The sequence below is a fragment of the Acartia tonsa genome, chromosome 13 (genome assembly GCF_053477335.1).
Source record: "Acartia tonsa isolate MP-2025a chromosome 13, ASM5347733v1, whole genome shotgun sequence".
Taxonomy (NCBI): Eukaryota; Metazoa; Arthropoda; class Copepoda; order Calanoida; family Acartiidae; genus Acartia; species Acartia tonsa.
This window is the reverse complement of record NC_137272.1, coordinates 4,162,700-4,177,703: the sequence shown is the minus strand read 5'-3', so window position 1 is coordinate 4,177,703 and position 15,004 is coordinate 4,162,700. Positions and strand designations below refer to the sequence as shown.

Sequence of the window (15,004 nt, the reverse complement as noted above, 5' to 3'; positions counted from 1 at the left end):
ACGTTAGGTCGTCTCTGGTGTTATGTCAGAAACTTAGTACAAAATTATTGAGAAATAAAATTCCGTCCAACCTCAGAGTAAGATCCCCGCGTAGGTTCACTAACCAGCCTTTAGACAACTCTATGTCAGTCTTTGGTGTTATCTTATGGAATTATACTGCTAAAGAAATAAGACCTGTCAGAGCCTCAGATCCATCAGGCGATTCCGGAATATGGAATCTATTGTGATATCTTAAGGTCCGAACAAATATTATTCTTTGTACTTAATCTTAATAGCTACCTATTTATGTTAGCCCATAGGGGCTTAAACCCTATTATTTCCCCCCTATACCTAAAATATAAACAAAGTTTTTTAATATCTCAGATCTTTATTTTTAAGGAAATTGAATAATTTTATCTAACAAAATCTATTTTATTTTAGGTATGTTATGGCCAAAAATCTCAGAGAGAAGTTTTACTCAAGCTAAGTTCTAGTCAAAGATTTAACCCGACTTATCCCTTAAGAAATTCGACTGGTGATTTGTCTTGCTATATCACAACTGACTGTATAGCCCGAATGGGCCACATTTTATAGGCCTGACTTCCCAGCTAACTGGGCAGAGCCTACTATCCAAACAGAGTATCACCAAATGCTTCTCTTTTAACTTCTCTTTGAGACATTTGAAAAATCATTGAGTGTTTATACAAAGTGATAAGATAACAAATTAAAAATTGTAAAGTGATCACATTGTATTTTTGCACATGTTAAACATGAAGATATGGAATCAGTGATTTCAACGAGTCCTATGCTTGAGAGATTTAAGCCAATAACTGTTCTCGTGGTCTTAAGGAACTATAAAATCACAAGCAGAAACTCTCTGAAACCAGAAAATCCACACCATTGTTATTGTTATACTAGAAAATATTTGACTATTGATTTAACTATTTTCGTGGTTTTGTATGAATTACCATAAAAAGGATTAAGTTTTGATTCAACGACTAAATGCATAAAGGAGAGATCTTTAAAGGGAAGTATTAGTTTGCACATATGTGGGTAAAATTATGACATGGGGGAAGGCTTATTTTTTTTATGTGTTAACTCGTGGAAAACTCTTATGGTGCCTTTCAGCTTATTGAATTCGTACTTAACCAGATGTTTTTATAAATCTTTATTTTTGAAAGAATTATTTTTTGTTCTAAATATAATTTCATCATAAATAAGGAGGCAAATTAATAAGCATATTCTATTGGTGGAAAAGTTATAGGCACATAATTATTAATCATTTTAAACATAACTAGATTTATCTGGATTATCTATTTATTTGATGTTTCTTTGAAAAATAATATAGAAGTTAAATTAGGATCTACTTTTCTCCCTTGCAAGGCTACTCTACAATTTTCTGTATGTTGTAAAATGACTAAGAGGGTGAAATGTTGATCCAGCCACTAGAGGCCTCTAGGGGCGAAGCCGCTAGTATAATAGAATTCAAATAAATAACTATCCAATACTTACCCATCAACGTTTATTTTTACAGAACAGTATTGACAACTGATGTTGTTCCTAAAACAAGATACCAATAATAATTTCATTGACAATTTTTTGAAAGCGAAGCTTTTCTATAATTAGGGTCGGTCAGTTCGTCCGTCCGTAACGGATAGCTTTTTCGTTCATTTAGGTATGTTAGAATTGTCCTATCTATTTCAAACTTTGCATGGTGATTCCTGTAGTAGTTAGGTACGGTTTAGAAAGCGTAGCAACTCTATAATCGTTACCAGAATGTCTGTACGTCCATTTCAAGCATGTTCATTTTAAAACTTTTTTGTTAACAATTTTTTATGTGATAAAATAATCCGATTGATCTGATTTTATCATTACTGATTTCTATTACAATAAGGTAAAATTTTTTGAGCGAAGCATCTCTATAATTAAGTCTTTAAAATGTCAGTATGGCCTTAAACAGAATTCTGTATTTAAAAAGTTTTGCAACAAATTAACGTACAATTTTGTCAAAACTTATATATTCATGTTTTGTATGTTCAGTTTTGACACTCTACAAGAGTTAATGTTCGTCTGTCATATCGTTTCAGAGCTTTGCTTTCATGAATATTGTCATCCTTGTTTTTATACTTTCAAACATGTAATTTAAAAAAAAAATATGCTAAATAATAACAAATAAGAGGGTTAGATGAATGAGAATTGGAAAATTAATTCTGATCCTAGTATGAAAATTTGTATTTAATCAGAATGTTTAAGTCCAATATTATGTGCAATTTACCCTTAAAAATCCTTTGTAAGGAAGCCCTTATATGTAGTTCATGATTAGTAAATGCATTTAACCCCCCATACTCTTACTCTTATTGTAAGAGCCTGACATAGCAGAATTGGGAATCATTTATAGCCTAGTTCACAAAAGACTTAGGTCTGGAAATTTCAGGTCGACCTAAAGAAGCTTTAGGTTGACCGATTTTGTAAAGGCATTTGTTAGTTGTACTTGTTTAGTTTGACCTACAGAATAAATCAGTCGACATCTAAAAGTTGTTTGTGAACTGAGCATATGTCTTTAGGTATGACTTGACTCAGTTTTAGCCATGACTCAAACATCTAACCAACCCTTAAACAAGAATCGTGTTATTAATTTGAGCAACAGTTTTTCAAATTAAAGTCTTACTCAATACTTGATTCACTAATCCAACTCGGCATTTTAGAATACCAAAACCAAGCTGTGCCCCTCATTGCCATGCTTTCATAACAGTAAGTTCTTGCATGTGTATCTCTAAAAAAAATAAAGAATATAAAACAATCTAATTTAATTGAATATTTATCAAATATTTGTAAAATAGCCACATTAGGTAATAGTATGCCATAGAAACATCAGACAACCATTGAAAAAAAATTTAAGACAAATAACAGTATTCTTATTTGACATTACTAACATAATTAGTATTCAGACTAAGAAAGAGCAAATCAAAAAATAAAAAAATTGTTGGGTATTTCTTATTCCTTTGTTGTCAAGTTATAGTCCCTTCAAAAATGAGAATCTATAAAGGGAGAGGTAGGTTGTGCTAAAATTCCGTAAATGTGTGAGTTTTAAGAATTCAAAATAGAAGTAGAACTCTAAAATTCCGTAAATGTGTGAATTATGAATTTAAAATAGAAATAGAACTCTAAATTTTGCATGGCAGTTGCTTTAATGGGGTATAACGTGGATATGTACTATATTAGAGCAACTGCCATACAAAATTTAGAGTTCTATTTCTATTTTAAATTCATATAACTCACACATTTACGGAATTTTAGCACAACTTACCTCCCCCTTTTTCAGGGTTCGGAAGCCGCGCTATCAGCCGCGCGGCTGCGGCTGCGGCTGAATCCTAATTTGCGGCTGCGGCTGCGGCTGATGTGGCTGAGGCTTATAGTTATGGAAGTGGCTGAGAGTGGCTGAGGCTTAGTGCGGCTGAGAGTGGCTGCGGCTGAATGCGGCTGAGGCTTAATAAGAATTGGGGTGGCTGAGGCTTACAGTGGCTGAATTGGAATTTTGTGGCTGAGGCTTCGAGCGGCTGAGGCTTACAGTGGCTGAGGGTGGCTGAGGCTTACAGTGGCTGAAGGATTTGTGGCTGAGGCTGCGGCTTACTGAAAGCCGCGCGGCTCATAGCGGCTGCGGCTTACAGTGGCTGATTGGAAAATTAAGCCGCGCGGCTGAGTGAGGCTGAGGCTGAGAGTGGCTGATAACATAATTAAGCCTCGCGGCTGATTCTGAGGCTGCGGCTTACTGAAAGCCGTGCGGCTGAGGCTGTGGCTGAATTAAATTCAGCCGCGCAGCTGAATGCGGCTGCGGCTGAATACAATATTAAGCCTTGCGGCTGATCTTATGGCTGATTACAAAATAAGCTTTGCAGCTGAGGCTTCGGCTAAATTGGATTTTTTAAATGCATTCTAGGACATTTTTTGGAGAGTTGAGGGTGGTTAGGGGTTGTGAGAATAGGAGTGGAGGGAGGAGGGGGGAGGACAGCAGGATTTTTCAAATGTTTGATTCAGAATTAGTACCTAAATTTTATACTGGTACCCAAAGTTTCATACTGGTACACAAAGTTTATTCTGGTACCCAAAGTTTTATTCTAGTACCCAAAGTTTTATACTGGTACCCAAAATTATATACTAGTACTCAAATTTTATTCTGGTACCCAAAGTTTTATTCTAGTACCCAAAGTTTTATACTGGTACTCAAAGTTTTATACTGGTACCCAAAGTTTTAGTCTGGTACCCAAAGTTTTATAATGGTACCCAAAGTTTTAGACTAGTACTCAAATTTGATTCTGGTACCCAAAGTTTTATACTGGTACCAAAAGTTTTATACTAGAACCCAAAGTTTTATACTGGTACCCAAATTTTACTGGTAACCAAAGTTTTATACTGGTACACAAAGTTTTATACTGGTACCCAAAGTTTTATACTGGTACCCAAAATTTTATACTGGTACCCAAAGTTTTATTCTGGTACCCAAAGTTTTATACTGGTACCCAAAGTTTTATACTGGTACCCAAAATTTTATACTGGTACCCAAAGTTTTATACTGGTACCCAAAGTTTTATACTGGTACCCAAAATTATATACTAGTACTCAAATTTTATTCTGGTATCCAAAGTTTTATTCTAGTACCCAAAGTTTTATACTAGTACTCAAAGTTTTATACTGGTACCCAAAGTTTTAGTCTGGTACCCAAAGTTTTTATACAGGTACCCAAAGTTTTAGACTAGTACTCAAATTTTATTCTGGTACCCAAAGTTTTATACTGGTACCAAAAGTTTTATACTAGAACCCAAAGTTTTATACTGGTACCCAAAGTTTTATACTGGTACCCAAAGTTTTAAACTGGTACCCAGAGTTTTATACTGGTACTAAAAATTTATACTGGTACCCAAAGTTTTTTACTGGTACCCAAAGTTTTATACTAGAACCCAAAGTTTTATACTGGTACCCAAAGTTTTATACTGGTACCCAAAGTTTTATACTGGTTACCAAAGTTTTATACTGGTACTAAAAATTTATACTGGTACCCAAAGTTTTATACAGTTACCCAAATTTTATACTGGTACCCAAAGTTTTATACTGGTACCCAAAGTTTTATACAGTTACCCAAATTTTATACTGGTACCCAAATTTTATACTGGTACCCAAAGTTTTATACTGGTACCCAAAGTTTTATACTGGTACCCAAAATTTTATACTAATACCTAAAATTTTGTTTTAATATTGGTACCCAAAGTTTTATACTGGTACCCAAAGTTTTATACTGGTACCCAAAGTTTTATACTGGTACCCAAAGTTTTATACTGGTACCCATGATTTTATACTAATAGCCAAAAATTTATTCTGGTACCCAAAGTTTTATAATGGTACCCAAAGTTTCATACTGGTACCCAAAGTTTTATACTAATAGACAAAAATTTTTTTCTGATACCCAAAGTTTTATACAAGTTTTTTAGCAGTAGGAATTTATTTCAACATCTTTAGTTATGATGCAGTACAAAGCCTATCAACTCCCAGACGACAAGCCAATGCGCTACATGTTGAGCCACGGTCGAGGGTTTCTATGACATTAACTCAAGTTCCAACAACCCTGGATAACTAAGGGGAATTATATCTTTCCTTTGTGCCTGTTTATGAGCCGAGGAACTTTTCATGTTGCACACCTAGCACCTAGGAACCATTTAATGTCTTCAGTTATAACGCAGTGTCTGGGCGAGATTCGAACCTATTACATGATGCGCTACTTGTTGAACCTTGGGGAACCAATTCTTTCCTTTTCTGTATTAGTTTAAGTAACATCTATCCAGCAACCAACTTTTTTTTATTGAACTACCTGCCTGAAAGTTTTATGGTAATGAGTTACGCCTGTTTATGAGCCAAGGAAATCCTCCTACTCCAACTTTACATGTTGCACACCTGCCATAGCAGCAGTAGGAACCATTTAATGTCTTCAGTTATAACGCAGTGTCTGGCCGAGATTCGAACCTATTACCTCCCTGATGACAAGCAGATGCGCTTCTTGTTGAACCTTGGATAATTAAGGGGAACCAATTCTTTCCAATTTAAGTGACATCTATCCAGCAACCAACTACCTGCCAGAAAGTCCTATGGTAATGAGTTATGCCTGTTTACGAGCCAAGGAAATCCTCATACTCTAACTTTACATGTTGCATACCTGGCATAGCTGCAGTAGGAACCATTTAACGTCTTCAGTTTTCACGCAGTGTCTGGCCAAGATTCGAACCTATTACCTCCATGATGACAAGCAGATGCGCTACATGTTGAGCCATGGTACGCAGGTTACATTTGTCTTAAAAATAATCGTCTTTGAAATACTTACCATATGTACACTTGCAATAAATGTATTACTAACTTACCTCTTATGAAAAATGTTTTTTTTTACAAAAGTGCTTTTTATTACAATTATTCATGGGTATAATTTTTATGACAAACTTTTTATGTCACATAATCTTAATGACAAATGTAATTATGAAGTTATTACAAAAAATACTAAACAATAGGTACTGGAAAAAGAAGAACTGAATTAAAATAATATTTTGGGGGGTAGGGTGATTTTTATTGGGTGGGGAGGGCCGGGGCAAGTAAATCCCATTTTTAATTTTGGGGTGATGTTTAATTTTTTTTCTAGGCAATTTTTTTCTGGTAGTGTGATGGTACCCTCCCCCACAATAGTTGTAAACCTTCCCAGTACCTATAAGAAACTACCCTGAATAGGAGCACCATATAGGTTTAGTAGTTAGCGAGATCCTGTAGTACAAACAGATAGACAGACAAACAAACAGACAGTCAAACAAACAGACATCATAATACTTAATGATCTAAAAATAAGACAAATTTTCATTTTGAAATATTGGAGCTCTGATAGCTTTTTGGTACGGTAACAGCTTTGAACCATCTATCATCCGGGTTCGAATCCCAGAAGAAAAAAAAATTGGGGGGGATGAAGGGTGACTTTTATTAATTTTTTATGGGAAAATAGGGGGGAGTTTGGTTGATTTTTTTTTTTTAAATTCAAAAACTTGGAAAAGGCAATTTAAAAAGTTTTCATTAGTTCAGTAGTTATCGATTTCTTAATCTACAGACAAAATAACTTAAAAGATTATTGGACCCGGTCAGCTGCTAGCAAGAATATGACTGCCCCTTTTTATTCTGTTTATTTCCCTTGCCCCCACCTCCCTTCTCCCCATCTGCTACATTCCAAACTAACACAACGACTGTTTATTTCCCTTGCCCCCACTTCCCTTATCCCTTCTCCCCGTCTGCAATATTCAAAACATACATAACGAGTAGCGGCATTTCATGCGCAAGTCCCCAAACTCAGTCAGAAACTGCTAAATTCTTGCACATTCCCTTTAAGCCAGTCCCCAAAGTCTGAGACTCCTAAAAATTGAATATTTGATCCATTGTCCCCTCCCTTACTCCCTGTGCACTAACCCTTAGAACATAGGTGTAAAGCAATTTTATATTAAAATTTAGTTAATAATATTACAAATAAAGTAAGTTTACCTAGAACAAATCTCCTCTAATCTTTTTTTTACACATTATATTCACCCTCCTTTTATATTTTTTTTTCAACTTGAGAGGAAAATAACTAAATATAAATGAGAGGAAACAAAAATTATTGTCCATTGTCCATAGCAGAATAAAAACTTTAATCACATTCAATTCTTGGTGGAATTGAACCAAGAACCTTTCCAACACACGACTGCCACACTAACCCCTAGACCAAAGGTGACAGAAATTTTGAAGAAAAATTTAGGTCTAAATATCACAATTATAATAAATTATTGGGTGCTAAATTTCATAGGTATAACTCTTATGTACATACTTTTAAAACCTGTTTTAATATGTAATGAGTTAATGGTTAAAGGATACTAGTGGCTGCGCCCCTAAAACCTCTAGGAATACTTAAGGGAAGCAAAAATAATTTATTTTGAGGGTCATCTTTTTTTGGGAGAGAAAAGATACATTTCCCCAAAAAAATTATAAACCTTCCCTGGATCAATAAGAAGCTTCACATTACCACTATATATAATAGAATATGTGGATATATTAAAAAAAAAGAAAATTTGTTAATAAAATTATGGACCTCATTTATTGGCCAGTTCATTTATATATCCCATAAGAGGGGAGAGATGGATTAAAGGGGGTGTATGGGGGTTATTGTTATTTTAGCCAGCTGAGATTATTTCTTTATCAGAGTACATGAAAATATGGACAACATCAAAGTAATAATATATCGATTCATGTATTGCTTATAAATTCAGAAATTGTATAACATAATGATAAAGATAAAGAAACATTTTTTTTATAATAATTGCAGTTTCGAAAATAAAATCAATTTTAGTAAGCATCTTTGTAAAATAAACAAAATCGGATGATATATGATAATCATTTAACTATTTCAATCTATCGAGTACATAAAGATTATGTAGATTTTTTTGCATATTATACAGGACAATTTATTGCATTTTACAGACCTTTTTTTAACCAACTTTAAAAAGTAAAATACATCGCTGTTTAAATTTTTTTTGTTAGAAAACATATTAGGATAATTTGTGTTCAAAATAAACACACACACACACCCTCCCCCCTCCCCAAATCTTAATTTAATTATTTTCATTAATTTAAAAATACTATGAAAAATGAAATATGTATAAATCTTTTTTTTTGCATAACTTTTTCAGTGTCTCTCATCAACCACTAAGTATTAAATACATTTAAAATTGAAGAAATATCTAAGTAGGAGAAGCTTAATTATATAGAACAAGTATTGCGTACCTAAACGGAAAAATAATAGAGAAGCTACTATATAACTTGAGTATTACAAAAATAGATTGCCCCCTATGAGGTTTGAACTCTTGGTCCCTAGTTTACAAGACGAGTGCTCTACCATTGAGCTAAATAGGCCACTTGTACAAGAAAAAAAATTTAAGATAATACAAATTCATAGTGAATATTAAGTAAATTCTGAAAAAAAACAATAAAATTAGGCAAGCGTCAGTAGGGCAGTTACCCTATAAATAGTATTCAATAATATTCATAAGTATCAACGTTCAAAAACGTATTGCTCCTGGTGAAATTCGAACTTATAACCCCGGCATAACAGTGTAGAAGAACCGTGCGCTAACTGGTTGCGCCACTGGAGCTCTTACATTACAGGTTCAAACTTTTTATAGTTGTTCGAGATGGTAGTTTCTATGTTGTAATTTTTAAAAAAAATTAAGATAAAATTTTTATAAAAGAATATAAAAAAATTTAAAAGTATAACATTTAAAAAAAAATACATTTAAAAAAATTATTTTTGGGCGATGGAAATGTCTGACCCCCACCCCAAAATTAGCTCAAAACCATCCAATGTCAATATATATATAACTAGCGGCTACGCCCCTAGAGGCCTCTAGGGGGCACTTGAGGAAGAGAGAGAGTCAAATTTAATAACCCAATTTCTTATTTTAAATTTTTAAAGAAAAGTAAAAAAAAAAATTTTTTTTTTGGGGGGGGAATTTTTTTTTTTTTTGGGGGGGGGGGGTGCCTCCCCCCTCATTTTAATTTTAGTTTTAAAAATTTAAAAAATTTTTTTCTTTGGGGGGGGGGGGATTTTTAATTTTTTGGGGGGGTTGGGGGTGTCCCACCCCCAAAAAAATAGTTATAAACCTTCCCAGGACCTATGAGAAGCTACCCTGTTAAGGAGAACCCGATCGGTTCAGCGGTTAGCGAGATCCTTAGAAGGACAACATTGTCAGTTCAGTGGTTGCTGAGATCTTAAGCTTCAGACAGACAAAATTAAATAAAAATTAAGCCCCGCGGCTGAATTGAAGGCTGAGGCTTGTACTAATTTAGCACCTGCGGCTGCGGCTGGGGCTTACAATATCTCAGCCGCGCGGCTGTGTCAAAGCTGCGGCTGAATTTAAAAAATTAAGCTGCGGCTGAGGCTGCGGCTTACAAATATCAAGCCGCGCGGCTGCGGCTGCGGCATAATCATAACTTTGCAGCTGCGGCTGAGGCTTTCTTGAAGCCGCGCGGCTGAGTGCGGCTGCGGCTTTAAATTATTAACAGCCGCGCGGCTGAGTGTGGCTGAGGCTTCCCCAACTATAAGCCGCGCGGCTGATTGCGGCTGAGGCTTAGAGGGGCGTTGGCTGAATGAGGCTTAGTGCGGCTGAGGCTTAATGTGGCTGAATTGGAGTTTTGTGGCTGAGGCTTACAGTGGCTGAATGCGGCTGAGGCTTACAGTGGCTTATGTTTTCTTTAAGCCGTGCGGCTGCGACTAAGGCTGAGGCTTATTGGGTGGCTGAGGAAGCCGCGCGGCTGATTTTGAGGCTTCTCGTAAGCCGCGCGGCTGATGGTGGCTGAGGCTGAGGCTGCGGCTTCCGAACCCTGCCCTTTTTCGTTCCTTAATATACTCAATTTACTAGTTTGTGTATTAGGCAGTTTATAATATCTTCTAGGGGCACTGTATTCAAAGTTTAAGAAATAGCCTAAAATCTTAGGAAGTGTTAATAAAGCTACTATTCAAAATTTAATACAAAATGCTTCTCAAAATATTTTTCCCAGACACTAATGTTAGCCCAATATACCTATGATACCTATGGGGACTTTTAATAAACAGCCTAATGTCCCCTTCCGTTCCTGTTTAACACCCTGTACTAGGGCAACTGAATTTGAGTTTCCGATTGTGTACATAGCACCCTCATTCTATCTCAATGTTTACTGCTAGCTAAAAAAGATTCAAACTTTAAAAAAATCAAAATTTGAAGTTTGAAGCTTTTTTAGCTAGCAGTAAATATTGAGATAGGGTGAGGGTGCTATGTACACAATCTGAAACTCAAATTCAGTTGACCCTTTACTAACGCTTTAACTTGATGAATAAGAGAACAATGTTTAGTGTAGATAGTATTTCCACTGAACCCTTCTTGCCATACTAGTTCTCCATCCACTAGGGTCAGCTTGAAACATTCCCTAAAGTTAAACATTAAATTCTTGTAATAAAGTAAAATGATGTGTGTTTGTCTGTGTGTCTGTATATCTGTCTGTACTGAAGGATCTCGCTAACCGCTGAACCAAGCGGGTTCTCCTTAACAGGGTAGTTTCTCATAGGTCACTGGAAGGTTTATAACTATTTCCAAAGAGAAATCACAAAAAATCAAATTTTTTGTTATGAAGATACTTGAATGCAACATAGAGATGTATCGTAGATACGTGGACGCAACATAGAAATGTTACACATTATTTAAAAAAAACAAGCGCCACTAAGGGCCTCTAGGGGCGTAACCGCTAGTTAGAATTAAAGGAGTACAGCAGGTTTCAGGACACCTTAAATTAGCAAGGGCTTTCAGATGAGGGTCATACAATGAAATGAATGATTGTCAAAGTGCTTTTACATAGGGTTGGGCCGGATATCCGGCCGGATACCAAATATTACCGGCTGATTTTTAATGGCGGATATCCGGTTATCCAGCCGGATATCAAACGTTGGCCATATATCCGGCCGGATACAGGAAATCCGGCATTAGAGATCATCCAGATATCTGGCCCAACCCTACAGTTTTACATAATTATTGGGAATCTTAGCACTTGGGAGATTAATCTATGAGATCTTGAAAGTTGGAGAAAAAATGTAGAAATTAAATTATTCGGCATATTCCCTCAAAGTGCCCCCTCTCCCTCTCCTCCCTCAATTTTGATAAAAATTTAAAATACAGGTGGTTTAGTTATTTTATTTGTTTGTCTATTCAATACTTTAGGCCAGATGGTCCTAGGACAATCGCAGGAGTGAACACTTAACCTAACCTAACTTATTTAAAACCATATTTTGGTTTTTCAAAAGCCTAACCCATGCGTGGGGGGGCTTATTTGAATATTCATATCTTGACCTAACCTAACCTGTATAGAAGTTCTTACTTAAATTAATATTTTAACACTCCTGCGTTTGTCCACTCCGACGTTTGGGACTCCTGCGTTTGTCCTGGAACTTTATATTGGGTACTTGGTAACCTTTTAGTGTTGTGGCACCACAGCTTTTGAGCCTCCCAGAGAAAAAAAAACTACCACTAATAGAAACTTTGATGAAAAGCACAAAATATTTACTTACATATAAATACTAGTAGGATAAGTTAAACCACATGCAAGAACTTCACCTTGTCCATCTTCTCCTATGTAAATAGACTAGTGGCTATGCCCCTAGAGGTCTTTAAGGGCATGTAAAATGTTTTCTTTAAAATCTATGTCTAGTTCAGCTGTTTACCAATAAATATTTTTTCGCCGCTATATTGGGTTTGTTATGTTTTTTGCGATTTATCTTGGGAGGGTGGTAGTACCCTCCAACAAAATAGCTATTAAACCTCCCAGGACCTATAAGAAGCTATATTGTAAAGGAGTACCATATTGGTTCGGCGGTTAACGAGATCCTTCGGTACACAAAGATAGACATCCTGTTACTTTATCCTAAGGATATATAGTTGGTAGATTTCAAGGACAAATACTTTATAAGTCGATGTATCTGTATTACTGAATTATAGATAAAACAAACAAGCTCTGAAATATAAATGCATAAAATGGAACAAAACAGTATGTAAATTTGTTGAAAAACTGTTTGATGCAGGATAATGTTTATGAACATACTTACATTTTTAGAACTTGATTGTAGAGTTGCTTCGCTTATAACATTATACTGAACACAGTAATAGTGTCTTACTGATTATGACGTAACAAAAATAATTAGCCAATGAGAGGCCACTATAAATTTTACCATTGGTCAATAACGGCCTCTCATTGGCTAATTTTTTTTTGTTACGTCATAATCAGTCAGACACTATTACTGTGTTCCATTATACTTTGTTGTCCCAGGAGTCAATAAACCAAAAATCAGATCAATCGGATGATTAGATCATATAAAAATTTGTCGATAAAAAGTGAGAAAAAAAACAACATGTTGAAAATGGACGCATGGACATTCTGGTAACAATTATAGAGTTGTTACGCTTTCTAAATCCTACCTAACTACTATTGGAATCAACACGCAAAGTTTGAAATCGATAGGACAATTCTAACATGCCTAAATTAATGAAAAAAGCTATCCGTTACGGACGGACGTACGGACGTTCGGACGTATAGACGGACCTACCCTAATTATAGAAAAGCTTCGCTTTTAAAAAGTTATTTATATAAGGATAACAACATAAATAAGTAGCGGAGGACAAAAATATAGGATGGACAAACGGATGAAGTTAATTAAAGAGAAGATGTTCGGTGGTTTTTAAAAAAGAAAGAGAATAATATAAAACCAAGAAACCTATATGAAAATATACAAACATATTTTGTATCATGACCAAAAACCCGACATACCAATTAAGAGGAGTATAATTTAATTTTTCAAAGCAGCAGAAAAAGTCATATTTTTCTTATTACGAAGTGACAGTCAAAGTTAAATAAAGAGTAGCCTCGCTAGTAAAAAGATACATAGAAAACATACCTTCCCGATATATTGCTTTAACAAAACTAATATTTAGCAAATTTTCAAATTTTATTTGTTGTAAAGCTACTCATATCTTCATATGTAAATATGTCTGTGCTATAATATTTTTATATTCCTGCATAGATATCTTGTATAATATTAAGTATAACAATGTCTGTCTGTCTATCTGTCCGTCTGTCTATCTGTCTGTCCGTCTGTCCGTCTGCCTGTCTCTCCGTCCGTCTGTCTGTCTGAAGCTTTAGATCTTAGTAACCACTGTTTAGAGAATATGCCTATTGGTCCTGTGGTGGTCTTAAGCCATTTTCTTGGCAGGTGGGACACCCCCAACCCCTCCAAAAAAAGAAAAATACCCCCCACAAAAAAAATTAGAACTAAAATTTAAAAAATGGATAGGTCGACTACCCTCCCTAAAATAAATCTAACTCCCCACAAAAAAATTTAATTTTTTTTGGGTTGATCAAATCCTGTTGATTACCTCTTGGGGCAATGCCCCTAAGAGCTGGGGCGAAGCCACTAGTACAGATATACAGTATCACAACTTCTTATAACTAAATTTGCTAATTTCCTGATGTGTTGTTTTAAATTGGGGACTGGTAGGAAACTGTCCAATAAATCTAAACAAACAAGGATGACAACATCCATAAAAGCGAAGCTCTGAATCTGTAGGACAAACGGACATTAACACTTGTATAGTGTCAGAACTGAAAAAGCAGAATATAAATGTATAAATATAAATATAAATCGTACCTAACTACTACAGGAATCACCATGCAAAGTTTGATATCGATAGCATAATTCTAACATGCCTAAATTAACAAAAAAAAACTATCTGTCTCGGACGGACGGACCGACCCTAATTATAGAAAAGCTTCGCTTTTAAAAATGGATCATTTGCAGAATCAAATATCTAAAGGTCCAAAATAAATCAATAAAAAAACAAATATTCATCCCATACCTTGGACGTCTATGTCAACCTTAATTTTTTAAAATAAAAATTGAAATAAGGGAGGGGGTAGTTTTTGTTCTTATGGCAGTGGACAACGCCACTGCTGGGTCTATACCTGTGTTACCTTAACCTTGCAGGGCTACCCATTACCCATCACAGCCTAACCTAACTTGGCCTAAAATACTAGACTCGCCAACAAAAAAATTACTTAAAATAATTAATTTTAAAAAAAGGGGTAAGGGGCGAGGTTCAGTGCTCAACTAGGAACTTTGAGGGAATACATCAATCTATGGAGTCGAAATTCAGAGGTGAATTCTTTAAAATAATTTGCCTCATTAAAATCTGTTTGCCTTACTAGAATCAGTGAGGCTCACTAAAAATTTAGAGGGGATAATTATGCCTCACTAAAATTTTAGTGAGGCAATTGTTTTTTAAAGAATTCACCTCAGAAGCGTTTAACAGAGAGAGGGGACAATGGGCTGTTTATTACACTAAACTCTAAAGTTTTATAATAACGTTTTCTTATTCGTTGGCTAAACAACTTTGGTAACTTTATT

The 15,004-nt window shown here is 35.3% G+C and overlaps 1 protein-coding gene across 2 annotated transcripts in view; it reads right to left on the bottom strand.

Annotated features, from left to right (window-relative positions):
* Positions 1-15,004, bottom strand: part of LOC145303800 (uncharacterized) — an 80,543-nt gene that overhangs the window by 64,451 nt on the left and 1,088 nt on the right. For both annotated transcript variants that reach the window (XM_080145420.1, XM_080145419.1), the window contains exons 3-8: positions 14,069-14,115; positions 13,499-13,526; positions 12,119-12,179; positions 10,879-10,986; positions 2,648-2,752; positions 1,492-1,539 (exon numbers count right to left, since the gene is read on the bottom strand). In XM_080145420.1, coding sequence (XP_080001546.1) covers positions 1,492-1,539; positions 2,648-2,752; positions 10,879-10,986; positions 12,119-12,179; positions 13,499-13,526; positions 14,069-14,115 — 397 coding nt within the window. The remainder of the gene's footprint in view (positions 1-1,491; positions 1,540-2,647; positions 2,753-10,878; positions 10,987-12,118; positions 12,180-13,498; positions 13,527-14,068; positions 14,116-15,004) is intronic.